Source organism: Ambystoma mexicanum, chromosome 14 (assembly GCF_040938575.1).
Source record: "Ambystoma mexicanum isolate Mex_15411 chromosome 14, UKY_AmexF1_1, whole genome shotgun sequence".
Classification (NCBI taxonomy): Eukaryota; Metazoa; Chordata; class Amphibia; order Caudata; family Ambystomatidae; genus Ambystoma; species Ambystoma mexicanum.
In genome coordinates this window covers 29,521,632-29,541,516 of record NC_090940.1, presented here as the reverse complement: position 1 = coordinate 29,541,516, position 19,885 = coordinate 29,521,632, and the positions used below count along the sequence as shown (strand labels likewise).

The window sequence follows — 19,885 nt, the reverse complement described above, 5'->3', positions numbered from 1 at the left end:
CCCCCGGTGTAGGTCTGAGAGGAGAAATGGCGGAATGTTGACTGGATCCTCTTGGGAGCCCTTCTCCTGATTCCATGAGGCTGCGAAGTGCGGCTGTAATGTCTGCCTCCTGAGTCTTGAGTGGGGCACGACCAAAAGAACCGCTGCCATACGCTCCAGTAGGTTTTGGTACCACCAGGCCGAGGTTATGGGCCTGGAAAGAAAGTGAGCTGTAGCTCTCTTAATGGCCACAATCTTGTCCGAGGGAAAGACTCTCACAGAGCTTGTGTCTCAGACGAGACCCAAGACGGTCAGGCTGTGTGTGGGCTGCAGCTGAAACTTCTTGAGATTGATAGTAAACCCCAGGTTGTTGAGTGTGTTCATCAGTGCGAAGGCAGCACGCTGAACCGCTTATGGAGAGGTGGCCCGGACGAGCCGGTTGTCCAGGTATGGGTAGACGTGGTGGCCCGGAGGAGGGCTGCCACTGCAGTTATCAACCTGGTAAATACCCTGGGAGCCGAGTTGAGGCCGAAGGGTAGCACCTTGTATTGGAAATGGAAGCCCATGATCCTGAAATGGAGTAAGGAACGATGCAGCTGCCAAATCAGGACATGTAGGTAAGTGTCCTTCAGATCCAGGGAGCACATACAGTCTCCCCTGTCCAGTGTAGCTGGCGTAACCATCTAGAATCTTTGCAGAGGAAGGGAGAGATTGAGGGTGGAACGGTCCAACACAACTCTCTGGCCAGACTGGTTCTTCTGTATGGGGAAAATCCTGGAATAAAAGCCCAACCCTCGCTGGGAGGTTGGGACTTCCAACACCCTGGCTCTCGACGAGCTACCGGATCTCCGCCAGCAGAGTTGCTGTCCAAATCTGTGGGAGAGGGGAGAAGGGAGGAAAGGAAGGTACCGGTAGGCAGTACCCCATGGAGACTACAGAGGATCCAGGGGGTCAAAATAATTCTGGCGCCAAAATTGCACGTGAAAGGCAAACCTGCCCCCTCCCCTGGAGACACGTGGACCCGGAGGGGCGTGTCGGGCCTTTTTTCCCTCCAAGGCTGTTGCGTAGGAGGGGGGTTGGAAAAACCCCTTACCACCGCCCCAACCACCCTGCCCCCAATCCCCTTTGTCGTTTCCCCCCGACACTGACTGAGAACAGTCGGGTTGTCTGGACCTCCGTTCTTGGAAGCCTCAGAACCCGCAAAACACGCACCCCTTCTCAGAGCGCTGCTGTGACTGGGTAAGGCCTTGGGCCTGGCCTTTGTAAGAATAAATAAAGACTTTGCGGTTTGTGAGCTGTTCTTTTAATCTAATCCCTCATCCGTGAATGGAGTGGAAGAGGTCACTGCCCTCGAAGCGAAGGTCCAATATGTGTTCCTGGACATTAGGATTAAACTTAGTAGCCCGGAGCCAGGCCGTTCTTATGTCCGTGTCATTGCAGATGGCCCTGACAGAGGCATCGATGTGGGCCAGGGTGGACTCCATATTCCTGCACTACCAGCCTGGATTCTCCTAGTCCTGCCTTGAAGCTCACTTGACTCCATTAACGAAATTCTGGGAGGACGTTTACAATTTCCCGGCAGAGCCCCTGGTTAGCAGCTGCCAACATGGCATCTGCATTGGCCAGCCGCATGTGCAAAGAGGTGTTGGCGTACAGCTTCTTCCCGTATGCCTCCCAGATCTTCTCCTTGCCTAGCAGCGTCCAAGACGAGGACGACTGAGGCTTGGAATAGAGTGACGCTGCAACTATCACAGAAGGGTGCGGTTGAGGATGCGCTGAAAGCAAGAGTGTGTCCCCCTCCAGCTGCCTGTACTTGGCGACGAGGCACCGACTGACATGCTGGGCCGAGAGTGGCTTGAGCCACCCTTTCTTGGCCAGGGCAACTAGGACTTTCTGCATCAGGATCCCCGTTTTGGTAGCGGGTATTAGGGTGAGGACTTCTTCTGCTAAGACCCCCCTCCTCGGGTTGCTATACCTCAAGGTTGAGGAAGGCCCAAATACTCTGCCAAACCTGCAAGGCATTCGTGGAAGGCCCTGGCTGAAAGATGGCATGTCAGGGTCCTACTCCTTGTCCGTGGCCACCTTGCTGGGCTCTGTGGGCTGCGTAGTGGAGACCGGAGCCAGTGGCTACTGCAGAGGCTGGTGTGGAACCGCCTGTACTGTGGGAGGCAGGGAAGCTGGATTCGGAGGAGCCAGCTGGGGCAGCAGCATCTGGGTGGGGTGCCGGTGACCTGAGGGAGCGTGTTCCTAATGGCATCCCAGAGGATGTCCCCCATCTGGGGAGTTCACATCAGCCCATGGAACCTTTCAAAGAACCTGTCTTCGGAGGCTGGAGAGGTGGCAGGTGTTATTGACGGAGGGGCGAAGGGCAGCTGCGGCGCACACTGCCTGGGGTGCAGGGGAAACCTGCCCTGTGCTGCTGGATCTACTGTAAGCCACGCACCTGGCTGACACGAGTTCCACCTTGTGACTCTTTCCTCCACCCACTCTGCAAGAAGGGGTATTGGATGAGCGCCATCTCGTCTGGCGCAGCAACCATTTCGTCAAGCTGTGTGCCACGTGCCGAAGTCGTGGTGCCTGGCTCGCTGGAACCAGCCCCGTCCAAGATGCTTGGTGTTGGAAAAAGAAGCCCATCCCGCACCTCAGGCCGTGACCTGGAAGGTGTATTGCCATCGGCAGAGCTGCCGGTATTGCTGCGTGAAGGTTCCCCCTCGGACATGATGCCGGTACTAGGGTGTTGCCGCTCGGGAGTAACCCTGGTAAAAGAACCTTGCAGTCCCTCAGCACTGACACCGGAAGGATCCGGAGACCCCCTTTGCCGTGAGGCCGGTAGCTGGACTAGCCTCGGTACGTGTGCCCCCCCCAGACATGTTGCCGGTACTAGGGCGTGGCCCCTCGGGTGACGACCCGGTGAATGAAACTTCCGGTCCCTCAGCACGGTCACTGGGAGGTTCCAATGACTGGCCGGTAGCCGAATTAGCCTCGGTACTTGTGCTGGTATGAGAACCTGAGCAGATCCTCCCGTGTGGGTGAGTCCTTGGAAGGAGTCTCCCTTGCGGGGTGCGCTGGAAAAGCGTGGCCCTAGCTTGGGCCTGGATCGATCGTCCTTCCGGTCCTCAGGAGGTGATCTCTCGAAGAGCTCCCTCCACCTGACTAGTCTGTCCTCAGAGACCTTGAGGAAAGCGTGTTGCACGCTGTACGAGCTTGCCAGCCGTGGTCAGGGCCAAGGCAACATAGGCAGAGGGTGTGGGGGGTCTGAAGTTGAAAAGAGCCCGCTGCATGATGGACACCTGATGGACACCTGTAGAAGTCGACATGCGCCGGGGAGGAGCGGGACGCCTGTGGACCGAGTACCTGAAAGATAGAGACAAAAAGACAGAAGAGAAGAAGTATCCACGCGTGGAATTACATGGCCGAAGCCAAACCCAGGAGTGCTGGTGAATTTGCCCTGTTCCTTTCGATGCGGAAAGGGGGACTGGAAAGTGGCGCCAGTGGGCAGAGTCAGGTGAGCGCATGCTCCCAGGGCTGCGCCCCCACACACCTATAAATGTAAAGGTGAAGATCTTTTCTCATGGCGCGAGGGACGCCCATACAGTTTGGAGAAAAGGGGATGGGACAGTAAGATAGAGTAATAGCAAAAGCGGGCGGGGTAGAGTTAATAGCTAAGAAAGCCTTGAATATAAGGAGTCGTGACAAAACTACCCTTTGCTGCAAGTGAAATTATTATGCTAAAAATTACTGTTACACATACCTGCACACCAACATCATATTATGTATAGGCCCCCTGGTGTCTTGTGCACCTTTGAAGATACATCTCTTGGCACATAATATGAAAACTCTTTCCAAAGTCATTATTATGGGTGATTTCAATCAAGGCTTGAACAACCCTCTGGACACCCAGGTAGACGACCTGGCCAACTCTATTAAAGTCCCAGGCTTTACTCAAAGAATCTGCTCTTCCACACATGAAAAAGGACGAGTCTTACATTGGATAGCAGAAACCGACTGCATCACTGACATCCTGTCTTACACCCACACACCTTGGTCTGATCACACTATAATGTCCACCACTACCATCAACACCAGAAAGGCCAAACACTCTACAACAGCACCGGTAGTACCAACCAGAACTATGAAAAACATTAACCGAGACAACATGCTACCACTCCTAACTGGACTTCGACTTGCCTCACTCCAACCTCGACCCCTCGATACTGGTTAGTAACTAGAACAAAATTATTCATGCCGTCATTGAAAAAGTAGCCCCTCTGAAAATTAGCAAAGCCAAACCTACTGAACACATTAACTCCTGGTTCACCCCTGATTTCCACACTATGCGTTTAACTAAAAGACTCATAGAAAGCACCTGGCTCAAGTCCCCAACACCTACAAACAAAGCCCACTTCCAAACCTTAGCAATCAGTTATAAAATAAAAATCATTAAAGCTAAAAGCGAAGTTTATAACCAAAGAGTTTCAAATGCACAATCGAATACCAGAGAATTATTCACAATTCTCTGTGAATTAGAATCACCAGCACCTACCCCAGTGCACACCATCAAAAATGATGAATGGTATCCGAACATCCAAAACGCGTTAGCCGACAAAGTCTCCTTACTACAACAAAAAATAAAACGAAAAAAATCAAAACTCAACCTTAATCTGACCTGTTCATTATCACCTCCCGCAATGGAACTCCCAAAGACCAATACATTTGCCTTCACACCATTGCTCATCCCAGACACTATCAATATTATAAAAGGCCTAAAACCATTCAGATACAAAGGTGACACTTGCACTTCAACCCTGATAAAAGAATGTGCAAATGAACTTGCACCTTTCATTACCAGCTTTATTAACAGCTCTTTTGCTACTAATTCTGTCCTAGAAGACCTAAAAACAGCATGGGTTCTACCATTACTGAAAAAACCCACACTAGACCCCCAACATCCCCACTAATTTACACCCCATCACCACTGTACCGTTCCTATTAAAAATCCTTGACCGAGCAGCTTATCTGCAGATACAAACATTTCTGCACTAAGATAATCAGGATTCCGACTAGGCCACAGAACTGAAACGGCCTTACTAGACTTGAAAACACAAATGGACCAATATATAGACAAAGGCAATCTTGTTCATCCTCCTCTTACTTGACCTCTCGGCTGATTTTGATTTGGTTAAATCACGATAACCTATGCCAACATCTTGATACTGCTGCCCACTTCTCTCCCGAAAGCCATTAAATGGATCAAATTCTTTCTAACCGGAACATGAGGGTCTTCTCGGATACCTCAACAGCCCCTCCTGTTGCTGTAACCTGTTGTGTTTCACAAGGATCATGTGTGTCGCTGACCCTATACAATGCTTTTACCAAGCTATTATTTGATAAACATGACAAAATGGGTATCACGTATACAAATTATGCAGACATACTCAAATATTTATGCCAATTACTGGATGCTACGATACAGACTCCAAAAACTTAAAATATATCTTGCAATCCAGGCTTGGTTGGCTGTTAACGAATTGTGTCTTAATGACAAGACTGAGCAGATTGTAATTGGAAACAAAACCCAACTAAATAGGCTCCCTCAAGACTATAAATCATTGAACATTGATGGCAACACCATCATGGTTGCCACTGAAATAAAAACGCTTGGGGTCTACATTCATTCCTCCCTCAACTTAGACAGGTCAACTCCATATAGTCTCCTCGGCAGCCTAATCTGTTTAGAGGCAGCAGACCCTTCTTTTCCCTGCAGAACTCCATCACCTTGGCCAGAGCCCTGATACTTTCCAGGATCGACTACTGCAACTCACTATTTGCAGGAATTAGCATGAGAAACATCAAAAAAACTACAAATTGTACAATAAAATGCTATCAGAGCAGCTCTGGATATCCCCCTCAAAGACCACATCTCATCTACTAGGAGGAACATCCATTGGCTCCCAGTCGCGGATAGAAGTACATTTAAAATTCTCACGCTTACACACAAATGCATTTCCAACAATGCGCCTGCTTACCTAAATAACCTAATCTGCAAAAATCAAATAGACCCACCTGTTCCTTCTTCACCAACCTGCATGCCATTCAGAAAGCAGGAGGCCTAAGCTTTCCAGTAATCGCACCCAAAATGTGGAATGCATTCCCCACGCATCTTAGAAATGACATCTTATTGGTCGTTCAGAAAAAACCTAAAAACCTCACTATTTAGGACCAACCTCTACATGCAGTCCCCATGACATACAAGCTCCTAGGGCCAAGAATGATGACCCCACTATTACTATGACAAACATGAAACTTAGAGAACCAATGCAACTTTAGTTACCTATTGAATGTATGTGTTAATACATAACTGACCATACTACTACCATGTAATATACAATGCTATTGTGTAACCGATGACATGCCTATGCAAATGTAACCTTCTAAAAATGCATTCAATAACTTACAAAAAAGAAGGTAGTGATACAGCAGAATAGAACCAAGTCACAAGAAATATACCCTTAGTTTAAGTTCCATGCCTAGGAGTGGGGCCTTGTACCCAAGAATCACAAAGCTTCTTGAGAAAGGGTCTGATAGCCTTTTCCGAAAAACAATTAAAACCTTGCTGTTTATCTGAACCTGCCAGTGCCTACTCTACAGGATACCAAATGTATACTAATGTCTTGCTTGTAACACTTCTATGCCTCATGAAACCAAGTCATCTGTAAGTAATTTATGTTGTTACCCATGTAACTAAGTCATCCTCTTGTAACAGCGCCTTGATGCCCCTGGGCTGCCAGTTTGCTTAATAAATGCAAAAATTAATAAATGTAGGAAGAATTCTTGTGTTGGTGAAATGTTCCAGAAGATATTCAACAAAGTTACTGGTAAGTAAAATGTTATCTTTTAGGCACAGCTACTTTTAGACACAATGATCAAAAAGCGATGGAATGGAATAAGCTAACTTATTCTAAAGAGAAATGGAGAGATTATTGCGTTGCGATTACTTATCCCCGCCACCCCCTTCCTGTAGTCCAGGAACGTAATCCTTTCTTGGCTGCATGTGCAGGTAAATTCTATTTTGTAAAAGGTTATTTTTGGTCAAGCTGTGAATTCTTCTAGTTGCAACACACTGCCAGTCCATATCACCAAAATATCACCAATGTATCACCTCCACATGTGAAAAAAATGTGTATGGAATTCTACTACTTGCCTATCTATAACTCTGGTTAGCTGTACTTGCACACAAGCCTCTGATCTCCAGAATTGAATTCTGCCTTACTGCTCTGCTTAGGTTACCTTAATAGTGTGTCAGTAACCAGGTTCAGAGTAGGTTGCCCCCTCAGACCCACCCACAGTGCCCCTTCAGAAAATTCCACCTAACACTATTTCTGATTTTTCAATTCTATATTTGAACTTCAAGCACAGCTTTATATAGTACATACATTTCAGCAAGAGTTATGCATGAACATTCTTTTGTGTGTGATGTGCAAGTGCTCCTAAGAGCACAGCCAGACCACTTGGTCACACAACCATTCAGAGGCAGAGGAACAACTCAAGAGAAACCCAGTTTAATTCTACTCGGGGGCTTTTCAAGCCATCAGTGGACTCTTACAACTAGCCAGTGTTTACACTCTTTGAATAAAAAGGCTGCAATTGGGACATTTCACAGACATGTGGATATAGGAGTGATCAGAAGATTCAAAGCACAAATGGAATAAATCAATTACCTTAAGTGTCCCCAGCGTGCCCTGATAGATCCGATCTTCAATGTCCAACAGCAGGTCTCGCAATCGCAGCTCCATGTGTTTTTCAGCTGGGAGAGGGGGACTATCCTGCCCCCGCACACGTGCTACTGGTTTACTCTCCACAAGTGGCTTCTCTAAAGGTTTAGACAGAAATAAAGGAAATTACAAGTTACTTACCGGAGTGACTAACGTACTGCTAGTCCATAGTCCCCTTTCCTCCATCCTGTATGGGCGTCCCCCGTTAGGGACGGAAAATGAAACTTTCACCAGAAAAAAAAAAAATGTCTTTTCCTTTAAATTTAGTTGAGCACGGAGGCGCAGCCCCAGGAGCATGCACTTCCTTGACCCAGGCCACCAGCGCCACACCTCAGTCCCCTTTGATACGTCGGCTGTATTAATCTGCCTATGAACGCTGCTATTGTTTTTGTGTGGGGGTGGGGTGGCAGTGGGAGCTATGGAGGAAAGGGACTATAGGGGATCACCACAGATTGCAGCGCTTGGGATGAGTGTTGCTCTAAAGTTTAGGGGAAGAGATGTCTCAGCACAACCTGGCTGAAGGCTGCTGTCAGCCCACACAATGGCATCCAAGCAGTAATGCTTGCTTGCTGATGGGGTGGCCCATGAGGCTGCCCTGCTAATTGCTTGCCATGGTACGTGTCTCTGGTAAGCCCCTGCTATTGCCTTGGCCCCGACAGAGTGAGCGTGTATGCCTTTTGGAAACTCCTTACGCCGCACCTTATAAGCTTCTTCAATGGCCGAGACCAAAAATCTAGATACTGAGGCCTTGGACACCTGCATGCCTAGTTTCGACCCACCAACGGTGACGAAAAGGGCGGACTTGCAAAAATCCTTGGTCCTATCCAGGTAGAATTACAGTGCTCTCCCGACGTCAAGACAGTGAAGGACATTTTCGGCTTCGTTAATGGGGTTATCAAAGAAGACTGGGAGCATCATCTCCTCATTGAGGAGAAATGTTGACCACCTTTGGGAGAAAGGTTGGATGAGTGCGATGCACAACTTTGTTTCGAAGAAAAGCTGTGTACGGCTCTGTAGCCACTAGGGCCTGGACCTCGCTAATTCTGGGTGCCGCAGTGAGGACCACTAGGAGCTCGGTCTTCATTGTGACTAATTTGATATCTATGACCGTCATAGGCTCGAAAGGCTTATGCGCAAAGAACGCTGAGCACTATATTGAGGTCCCAAACTGGGTGCAGCCACCTGACAGGTGGGAACATACTTTTTAGCCCCAACAAATGTGTTTTCACCCCAGGGTTGTAAGTAGAGAACGAAATTCCTGTCTGAGTTTCTGTGGGCACCAATGGCTGCCAGGTAGATCCGACCCCAGACATCGCTAGGTGCGCTGAAAATGACAAAACCTGATCGAGAGTGCACAATAGGGGATCCACTCCTGCCTCCTTGGCCCAGAAGCAGAATCTGGTCCATTTGCTTTTGTATTGCCTGAGCGTAGCACTGCTTCTAGCACTTTGGATGATTTCCAGATTGTCCCGAGACAGAGAGGTGTCCTAGCATTATTTGCTCAGGGACTAGGATGCAAGGGCTAACCTTTCCAGGCCGAGTGTCTGACTCTCGTTTCAACTCCCTGTGGAGATGGACTGCTGATATCCATATCTTCTGAGTGATAGCCCACTCCCATATGTTGATTGCAAGCCTGCACAAGGGTAGTATTGAGAGGAGGGAGATGGGGAGACCTGGTGCCCCACCCAAGTTTGTTGAGGTAGTACATGCAAGTGAAGTGGTCTGTCTGAACACAGATCGAACTGTCCTTGACCATAGGAAGGAAAGTCTTGAGCACTAGCCAGATGGCCATCACCATTACTGCGCAGATGGCGGGGACCACACCAAAACCCCCGCTTTCGGATGCTCCTTCTGGGGCTGGGGAATGGCCAGGTATTCAGCTAGGCCAGGAATCCTGCTGTGAAATGCTCTCCCTAAGGAAGGTGCATCGAATTCCTCTTCGTCAGTGTCCTGTTGATCCCCAGTGCCTGGAGGGTCTGTGGGGTGCGCTGGCGGTGTTCTACCAGACAGCTAAGTGATGGCTGGAGGTGGATGCAATGCAGAGACAACCTGAGAGGTCAGTCAACTCGGTTGCGGGAGCGAAGCACTTAACGCTTGGAGCTATACTGGTGCTGGTTGCAGGGGGAGCATGGGAGGGATCATGTCCTGAATGATACCCTACAGAATGCATCCCATTTGTGGGGGAAGCATGAATGTTGGGAACCTATCGAAAAAGCAATACTTACAGGTTGGTTGAGGGGATTCCTGCACTGGCACCTGCGTGGGCGGGTTTATGTATGCTTGCGGTCTGTCCCCGCTGTGCCGGTTGTACGAGTACTAAGCCACATTGTACCACATTTGTCCAGCTGTGGTCAGATAGGTGGTGCACAATGTGATCTGTAGTGTGGATAGTTGAGACCATTCCAGCCTGGCGATGGTCTCCCGCCTTCGGGATTAGCGTGATGGGCACGCATCCAGTCAAGACGCCATCTTGTCCATGTGGGCCGCCATTTTGTCCGACCCCGCTCCAAGTACTTGCGTGGCTGCACTGGGCCTGGGTCAGGCACTTCCGTGCACCTTAGGCGGGTGCCTGGGAGGCTGTTGGCCCTCGTCCATTGGGCCGGTAGTGCTGTCTGAGGTGCGTATAGCCATCCAGTCAGGTCTAGGCATGGTGATAGAGCAGTGCCCCTCGAGACGTGTGTTGGTGTTTAAGCAGCTTGGCTCCTTGACAACGGGACCAGGAGGATCTTTAGATCCCTCAGCAGTTAGGCCGGTAGCTGCGAGAGCCTCTATACCCTTTCATGCCAGCAGCAGAGCCTGATTGCGCCCCCCCCCCCCCAACTCGCGGGCTCCCCCGGGAAGGAGTAGCCTTTGCAGGTGCTTTAGAGCATATACTTGCCTTCTTAGTTTTCCATCTCACATACTCCTTTATATGGTCTTGAGGAGACCTGGCAAACAGCTCCCTGCACCAAGAGATTCTTCAGGTGCCAGGGAGTAAGTGCGTCGCACGCCGAGCAGCCATCCCATCCGTGGACCTCGCCAAAGCACCGGAGGCAGAGGGTGTGCAGGTCTGACGTGGGAAACTAACCCTCACACAATGGGCACCTGCTGAAGCCGGCAACGGCCAACATGTGCTGGGGACGGGTGGGACACCAGTGGACGGTGGCCTTTAAGAATTACGAGTTGGTAGTAGAAAAAAAGTATGGAAAAAGAGGAAAACGCATGGAATTGTGTAGTAGGAACTTGACTGCAAGCGCTGGTGACGTCGATCGGCGCCCACTCATGTGGAAACGAGAACTAAGGTGTGGCGCCGTTGGGCAGGGTCAAAGGAGCGCATGCTCCTGGGGAGGTGCCAAACTAAATTTAAAGGGCAAGACAATCTTTTCTGGTAAAAAAAGGTTCTGTTCCCGTCCCTAGCGAGGGACGCTCATCCAGGACGGAGGAAAAGGGACGTAGGAGTATGTGCTCAGCTACACACCATGAAAATATTATTTTCAATAACACAAATAACCAAATAAATGAAAAATCAGATTGTATAAAGGAAATAAAAAGGCAAATCACTCCCATTAGCTTTTTCATTTTTGATTACACATGGTAGCATAAGCCACTTTAAGTGGGGTGCTGCAGGGACACATTGTGTCCCATTTTCTTGCATCTAAAGTTACTTTTTTTAAAGTGTCCAGAAAAGGGTGCTTGCAATAAACCCATGGCTATTCTCATTGTCGGTGCACCAATATGCACCTTCATTTTATCCACAATGATGCATTTTTTAATACCATGGACTTAAAATGGATAGGCCTCATCAATGAAGACCTGCGCTTGGATGGATCTTTTTTGTTCCCTTCCTCTCTACTCTCACAGGTTAGCGATAGCCTTATAAGATCGACCATCTTTAGGGAAATCGTGCAAGGCAGCCAGGAGAGTGCCCTTGAAACCTTGCAGTGCAGGCTCTGTCAGGGATGGGGCTGCCCAGGCCCTCTTCACATTGCTATTAGTACTTAAAGTCAAACCCAAACTCTGGAAGGGACTGCAGAGAAGGAACAATTACTTACCTATAACTGTTGTTCACCAGCTTGGGTCTGGTATGGATTCACATGCTCATGAATATTCTGCGTCGTCTGGCTGGGAATCCTCGGTAAAAGAAAAACAGTTTCACGTTCTATTCCAAACCGTATTTCTCCTCTAAACCAATCACTGTAGTCTGGGTCATACTGCCCCCAGCCAATGACAGTCTTCTCCCTAAACTCCTCCTCTGGCAGCCATCTTCAGATTTGGTAAGCATGTAAAGTGGCAATATGACCAAGAATAGCCACAGAGGGGATGGATGGATGGATGGATGGAGGGAGGGTTTGCATGTGAATCCATGCCAGACCCATGCTGAAGAACAATAGTTACAGGTAAGTAACTTGTTCCTTCTCCAGCATGGGGTCTGGCATGGATTCAAGCATTCATCATGAATAAAGAATACATAGCAGTACACAGTTGCACAAACATGGAAGTTGGCAAGGCTCAACGGAATTAATTGCTCGTATCTCCGAAACAGGCTCACCTCAAGAGAACAGGTGTAGCACTGCTTGGCCGACTCAGGACCCCTCTGTGGAATCCCTGTCAACGCAGTAGAACTTCGTGAAGGTGTGCGTGGACCTGCACGTAGCAGCCCTGCAGATGTCCAGCAGGGGCACACCAGACAGGAAAACCGTTGTTGCAGCATCCGTTCTGGTGGAGTGGGCTCCCGAAAACAGCCGGGCAGCGGTCGGTTCGACAACCAATGACAGTGCGTGATGCAGCCGGAGAGTCACCTGGAGATTAAAGCCTTGGACAAGGCCTTTCCATGGTTCATAGGACCAAAGTTCACGAATAGTTGAGACATCTTCCGAAAACTTTGTGCGTGCCACGTAGAATGGCAGTGCACGAGCAACGTCCAGCGAGTGCAGGGACCTTTCAGCCGGTGACAAAGGCTTGGGAATAAACACAGGAAACACCAAAGGCTCGTTGAGGTGGAATTCCGACAATGCCTTCTTCATAAAAGAGGGGTGGCGTCCACAGCACCACCCTCGACTCGTGGGGCCTGGATCTCATCCACCGTCCTGGCAGAGGAGTTTGCCACAAGAAATACAGTTTTCCACAAGAGGAAAACGAGAGGGGCCCGATGCATAGGCTCAAAGGGGGCACCTCCACATGTGCCTCATTCGCACTATGTTGAGTTCCCACGCTGGGGCAAAAGCTTCGACCAGCGAGAAAGATCAAAACAGTCCTTTGAGGAACTTGTTGACGAGACAGTGAGACTAAAGAGAAGATCGTCCTGGAGATATGGTGTAGCGGGAGATGGCCGCCAAATGCACCTCGATAGAGGCGTGCACCAGTCCTGCCTTAGCCAAGGATAACAAGTATGGAAGAATCTACTGGGCCGTGACCCTCAGAGGGGTGATCTTCTGCGACCAGCACAACAAAGCGAAACATTTCCACTAATGACAATAGCTCTTCAAAGTCGACGATGCTCTGGCCTTGTCAAGGACATCCCTGCAGTCTGCTGGCAACTGGCCTTCCAGGAAAGCGTCCATGTTGAGCCTCCTGGTATGGGGGGGGTTTTGAAACCCTATGCCCCAGGTGACAGAGTGAACGCCCCACCACCGTATTGCCCTACGGAACTCCTTGTCGAGAAGGATCTTGTCCGCGAAGCTTCCGGACACCTGAATCCAGCAAGTGTCCAGGAACTCCTGAAGAGGTTGCATCCGTAACCTGCAGAGCTGGATAAGGTAAATGCAAGAAGACATGCCGAGAAGCGACGTGATGGTCCACACAGTGGCGGTCTTCAGTGACAACAGCCATTGCACTTTCCCCAGACTGGCGGCTAACCTCTCCTCCTAGGAACAGTGCGTTCTGTGATGGGGTCAAGCAGGACTTTGGATAATTGATGGAGAATCCCAGAACAGTCAACAGATGGACGGTCATCATTGAACCAGCTCTCTATCACCCAATTTCACAGCATGGCCCCTACCTCCTCCAAGAGTTGAGGGATGTGCTGCTCCTGCCGGGCAATCAGAGGGTTCCGCGGACACCTGTACTGAAACTCCAGGGTATGTCTGTGGCCGAGAGTGTCCAGCACCCATCTGTCAAAGATCTTCTCCCACTCACTGACTAATCCCATCAGCCGGCCTCCCACCGGGGTGCATCGGTGGGGGCCCGTCATCTTGGCTAGTTCAGTCCTACTTCGGCACCCTGTCTTGAGGGTGATGGCAGCGCTGACCACCTCCGCCATAGGCCTTGGAACGGCCTCTGTAGGCATTCTGGGTCATGGAGCTGGAGGACTGGCAGTACGAGGAGAAACCTTTTGTCGATCTGCCCAACTTTCCTCTGGAGGAGCGAAAGGAAGAGCATTGTTGCTTGAGCGTGCCCAGGGCATGGGCCGTCTCTGTATCCACCTTGATGCCTGCAGGAATTTGTCAACAACCTTCCCAAAAAGGTTATCTCCGAACGGCATGTCCAGTACCCTCACCTGGACCTCCTGGTGGAAATTCGTGGCCTTCAGCCAGCCTTGACGATGGAGGCAGACACCGTTCCCTATCTGCCATAAGTCTGTCAGCGATGTCCAGCGCCACTGTGATGGTATGGTCCGAAGCCACCTCTCCCTCCTGGAAGAGAGCGATCACCTCCATTCCCTTGTCATCGGGGAGGAACTCCAGAATCGGGCCCAGTTTGCTAGGATCGCCAGTGCGTTGGCTGCCTTGATGGTTGACGCCGGTGTAAATAACCTTCCTTCCCATGGTGTCCAACTTCTTCCCCTCACTGTCCAGAGGGACTCAGGACGAGGAAGGGTTTGACTACCTTTTCCTTGTGGTCACTGAAACCACAGTCTGGCGATGGTTGCGAGCGTAGGCAGCTGGGTGCGGACTCAAGCACTTGGTACTTTTTCTCTAGCCTATCCTGCTTGGCCGGGGGACTTCAAGAGGGCCAGGCCCTCCTCGCACAACGCAGTCCAGAAGGGGTATCGCCATGATGATCTTCCTTTTGGCCTTGCACTTCTGGTACAGGAAACCCTCCTTCTAGGTCTCCTTGGGCTTTTGCTGTAAAAAAATCATAAGCTTTGGCGTCTATGGAATTATCGGCCCCACCTCATCCGGTAGGGTTGCCCTCTGCTGCGGTGATCCGCCCGCCGTGACAATATCGTCGTCCGTTGTAGTGTCTGGGTCCACTGGGGTGTGGGAGGGGGTAGCACCTGACACGGATGTGGAAACTGATACGGGGGAGTCGGATGACACTTCCTTTTCTTAGCCAGAGGCTGATCAGGGACCGTAGGAACCGGGCCCTGCAGCATCCTTTTCTGGACTTCAGATACCAAAGTGTGCAGGGTCGATAGGAGGTCCAGGGATACATACCTCGGCAGAGCATGATCGGAACACTAGGCCCTGCTCTATCATCGTCCTCCTCCACGTCCTAGTTGACCGTTTGTAGAGACTCCAGGTCCTTGTCTGTGGAGGAAACTTCCATGGCCTGTGGCACGGCCTGGTACTGGCCTGGGACTTGATCGCCTCTCTCCCCCTTTTTGAACCCTGAGGGATCGGGCACGGCTCAGAGATGGCATCCTTTTCACCGGTGTGCAAGCCAGCTTTGCCACAGCCACAATGGAGGCTTCTCGCCTTGGAGACAGGGACACCTTAGGTGCAGTATGGGTTACCTTCACAGGGTCAGCCCCTTCCACCTTCATGAGAGCAGCCGCCACAAGCACAATTGACAACAAATACCTCTTGTGCGCCGCCTGTGCCTTTTTTGGGAAGGTTGGACGCCTTTCCTCCGCCCTTGGCTTCTCTGGCTTCACCCGCTTGCTTAGCCGGTTTGGGCGATTTCCCTCTTTGAGGAGGAGCTTGATCGCTGGCTGGCGATGGAAGTAGATGGTGATCAAGCCCTGCCCACCGCGGGACCCGCTTGCGCGGCGACACCGATGGAACCGGAATTGCAGTGCTTTGCCTCATCTTGGGCCCCCATGGATGGGGTGCTGTCAAAGGACTTCGAAGACCGCTCCTCGGACTGGCAGGTCCTGGGTGAGGCATGACCCTACTTAGGGCACTTGGCAAAAGCATTGGCATTCAGCCACACCGCCAGTCTACTGTGTATACCCTGCATCGTTTCCTTGGAGAAGCCGAGGCAGCCATCACTCCTTCCTTGTGGTCAAGGTGTAGACAGAGGCATTGAGGTGTTTGTCGTCTACAAACATGTTCCGTAGCCCGCATTTGGTGAAGGGCCTGAAAAGCAATCGTCCTTCCTTCCTGCTCCTCCGTCATGGGGGCTTAGGGAGAAGACTGTCATTGACTGGGGGCATTATGGCCCAGAGTACAGTGATCGGTTTAGAGAAGAACAAGTTACTTACCAAATGGTAACGTTCTTTCAACTGATGTTCCTCCCATGTATTCCTCATCTTTGATATTCGTATCTTGCCAGCTTTGCTGCTTCGGAAAAAGATTCCCGGCAGATGGCGCTGTGCACGATGTTGTGGCGTCGATGTCCCTTGTGGCGGCCGTGGTGTGTCAACATCCCCAGTAGTATAAATAGCTTGTGCAGTGCCCAATGGCTTCAGTTCTGTTTTTTCATTGTATAACTCGAGGAACCATCCAGGCGTGCTCTTCGGAAACTCAAAGTGTAAATCACGCAAATTGTAAAACGGGGTAGGCTGGGAGGAGCGATGAATACATGGGAGGAACATGCAGTCGAAAGAACGTTACCAGTTGGTAAGTAACTTGTTCTTCGAATGGATTGTGTCCGCCCACGTATTCCTCATCTTTGATAGACTCCCAAAGCAGTGATCATTTTGGAGGTGGGAGTACTATTTAGTCTTCTCATGAACGGAATGAAGTACTGCCTTTGCAAAACGGCCTTCTTGGGAAGAAAAAGTCTAAGCAGTAATGCTTAACGAAAGTATGAATTGGCGCCCAAGTTGCAGCTGAGCAGATGTCAATTACGGGGACTCCCCTCTGAAGAGCCACAGAAGTTGCCATGCCCATCGTGGAATGCTAGCCTGTAACACTCCCCAATAGAGTATGGTTTGTTTTGTCACTGCTAATCCAAATTTAGGACCAGGATAGCCCACAAAGAGTTGGTCATCCTAGCATAATTTCGACATTCTCGCTATATAAAAACTCAAAGCCCTTTTTGGGTCTAGTATATGCAACCTCTCCTCCTCTGCCCAAATGAGGAGAAGGAGTATTATTTTTTGCGACAAGTGAAAGTTCAACTACTTTCGGCAAGTGTTAGGGAGAAATCTCATTCTATGGCTAATTTCCTTCAGCTAGTGAGTCCCCGAGCAGCTTTGCTGGATTTCTGGAGTTTATTTTTTCCACCTGGTAAGAGTGTGAGTCTTTTTCCCACTCTTACATGTGTTTTGCCATGTGTATTTCTACTGTTTGTGTGATCTTGGGCTCTGGAGTACACCACTCCATGAGCCCAACTTTTTATGTGTGTTAAACAGCACCTTCAGTGCAGTGACACAGGGTTGTCTTTGAGAATTCCCACTGACTCCATTTTTCTGGGGCCGACTACTGTCCCCCAGAATCAGGTAAAGTTGCCATTTACTTTATAAAGTCATTTAAAACTGCAGACCCAATACACCCCATTTTACATGGAGTACTGGAAAGGGTCAATTCCTATCCCCTTTCTGTCTGTGCCTCTCTGAGCTTTGTTTTGCTCTTAACATTTAGACTTGGATGGTGGCAGTGGTATCTAACCTAACTTTTCTACCGCGATTATACAACATAAACGTGGTACTGTTCCAGGCTATTATATTAGCCTCGAACATAAACCCACTTGACCAAATACTCTTTCTTTTGGCTCCGGTCGGGTTAATTCACCATTTCTTTTTGTTAAAGTCCTTCTTGTGTTTTACTTTGAGCGGCAAACCACGTTTGCCTTCTTTGTTCACCGTCTTTTGGCGGGCTTCTCTGAAGAAGCCCTCCTTTTGGCACCTGGGTGTCTAGGTGGGCTAAATGTGAGGGAGGGGTGTAGTCACCCCCTGCACAGGGTCTCCTTGGAGAAACAAGTCGCACTTTGAGTCCATTGGTCGGAGGGGTTTTCCGGGCTGGACAACCCCCCTGCTGTGTGATTGACAGCCAGGCTGTGTGAATGGGGGATTTTCGCATAAAAAGCAGGACTCTTAGGCTGGAAGTAAGAGTCGCCACTGGAACTGCAAGGAACCGAAGTGAAGCAGAGAATAAGATGGCTGCTGCAACTGAGTCCTGGTGAAGCCCTGCTGCAGTCCTGAGCTATCTAACCTTCAACGACAACAGAAGATCCAGTCCGGAGTCTTCTTCCCTTGAGCCTGGTGGGATCAACCAGCTCACCTTCCACAGTCAGAGTATCCTCTTCTTGGTCGAAATCGCTGCACACAGCTGTAGTGGTCCGGATAGCCACCTGAAGAGCCTCTCCTGTTTTAAAGGAAGCACCTTTTATTCACGGTCGCATTTGTTGCTGCTGGCTTCATCCCTGGGTAGTGCAGATCGCTCCAGATGTCAACCTCCTTGTATCCACGACTGAAGCTACATTAACCGTGAGTCTGCAGGAAGTACCAGGAACAACTGCCATAGCACCAGCTCTTCTTCACTTTGAATAAGGTACTGTGTCCAGCTTCGAGGAATTGGGGTGAACACTTTTCTCCTCACTAAAGGCTTGTCCTCATCTTCCTTTCCTCTTATAACGTTTGCTTCCTCTTTTGACAATATCCAAGTACTCCTGGCAATCCCAAATCGTGAACTGTACTAACTGTGTGATCCTCAGCAACAGGAACCCTGTTCCACTTGATCCTGGCGCAGGCCTATTGACTTTTATTCACTTGTAGGAAAGTGTCCTCTGATTCCATCTGCCTTGACAAAAGTATTGCCTATGATTTTTATCCCCAACTCTCTTGTGTTGATTCATGTGCCAAGTGTGTTTTAACTCTGGTAACATTTCTTCCCGCGGGTACGCTCATCTTTAGTAAGACCGAACTGTCATTACTGTCAAAAGTGATCGCATATGTACCGATGGTAACTTCTTTGTTTCACAACACCGGTCTGTCAAAACCAAAGGTATTTACCTTGAATTGTTCTGCACAAGGGTAATTGGTTGTGTGTAGTGTATTTTAAGTATGGTTTTAATTTAATAGAAGTGAAGTGTTTTGTGAACAGATGGTTTAAAATAAATGTACTTTAATTTAACCAAAAACCTTGATTCAGTGTTTGCTTGAGTCACAGTAATTGTAGTCCTTTGTGTAATCTCTACTACTGCTCATTTGCTCTTGAGATGGGTCTGGCTGCTTCGCTACTGCTACCACAGTGTAGTACGGGCTTGTACCAAAGGTGAACTTGTATTACCACTTGCGTCTTAATTGTGTGTAGTGGTCCCTAAGGGCACTGCACAGGATTCTGCCTAACAGCAAGAAAGATGGTTTAACTCCAAGGACTACCCTTATGAGAGTTAGTATAAAGAGGCTTGCATGAAAGTGCCTGCAATTCACTTACCCTGTGGGCTGATGTTAGTGCCACAAGAAGGGCAGTTTTCAATATTAAAAGCCTTAACTGGCAGGAATGTAATGGCTCAAAAGGTATACATGTTAAAAACATCAACACAAGATTCAAATCCCAAGCAGGGACATGAAATGGTACTAGAGAGTACACATTGGTGAGTCTCTTCATAAATTGGACAATTAATGGAATCTTGAAATGGGAAACCTCTTCAGAGGAGCGCTTAAAGATGTAAAGTGCTGCCAGGTATCCTTTTATTGTTCCAATCTCTAGCGCCAAATTGGCCAGATGCAATAGAAAAGAAAGCACCATACGAGTCCCACACTGAAAAGGGTCCACATTCTTGTCCTTGCACCACTTACTGAATTTATTCCAACAACACCGGTACAGGGATTTGGTTGCTGGCCTTCTGGCCAAAAGCAAATCTCCATTAGGTCATCCGGGCAGTCCCAGTCCTTATATCTCAGCCTCTCAAACCATGCGTGTACGCAGAGTATCTTGACCTCTGGATGGAGAACCAGACCTTTCTCGTGAGAGAAGATCCTCTCTTTGTGGAAGACGTATTGGAGGGCAGATGGACATGTCCAGAAGGTCTGGGTACCACATCCTCCTGGCCCAATCAGGATCATGGTTTCCTGAACTTTCTCAACCTCCTGATTACATGAGGAA

General features: G+C 49.4%; 1 protein-coding gene across 1 annotated transcript in view; it reads right to left on the bottom strand.

The window, feature by feature from the left end:
* The window catches only part of BAZ1A (bromodomain adjacent to zinc finger domain 1A), a 956,777-nt gene that overhangs the window by 521,183 nt on the left and 415,709 nt on the right, over nt 1-19,885 (bottom strand). The window contains exon 18 of the mRNA XM_069638454.1: nt 7,698-7,849. Within this exon, the coding sequence (XP_069494555.1) occupies nt 7,698-7,849 (152 nt within the window). The remainder of the gene's footprint in view (nt 1-7,697; nt 7,850-19,885) is intronic.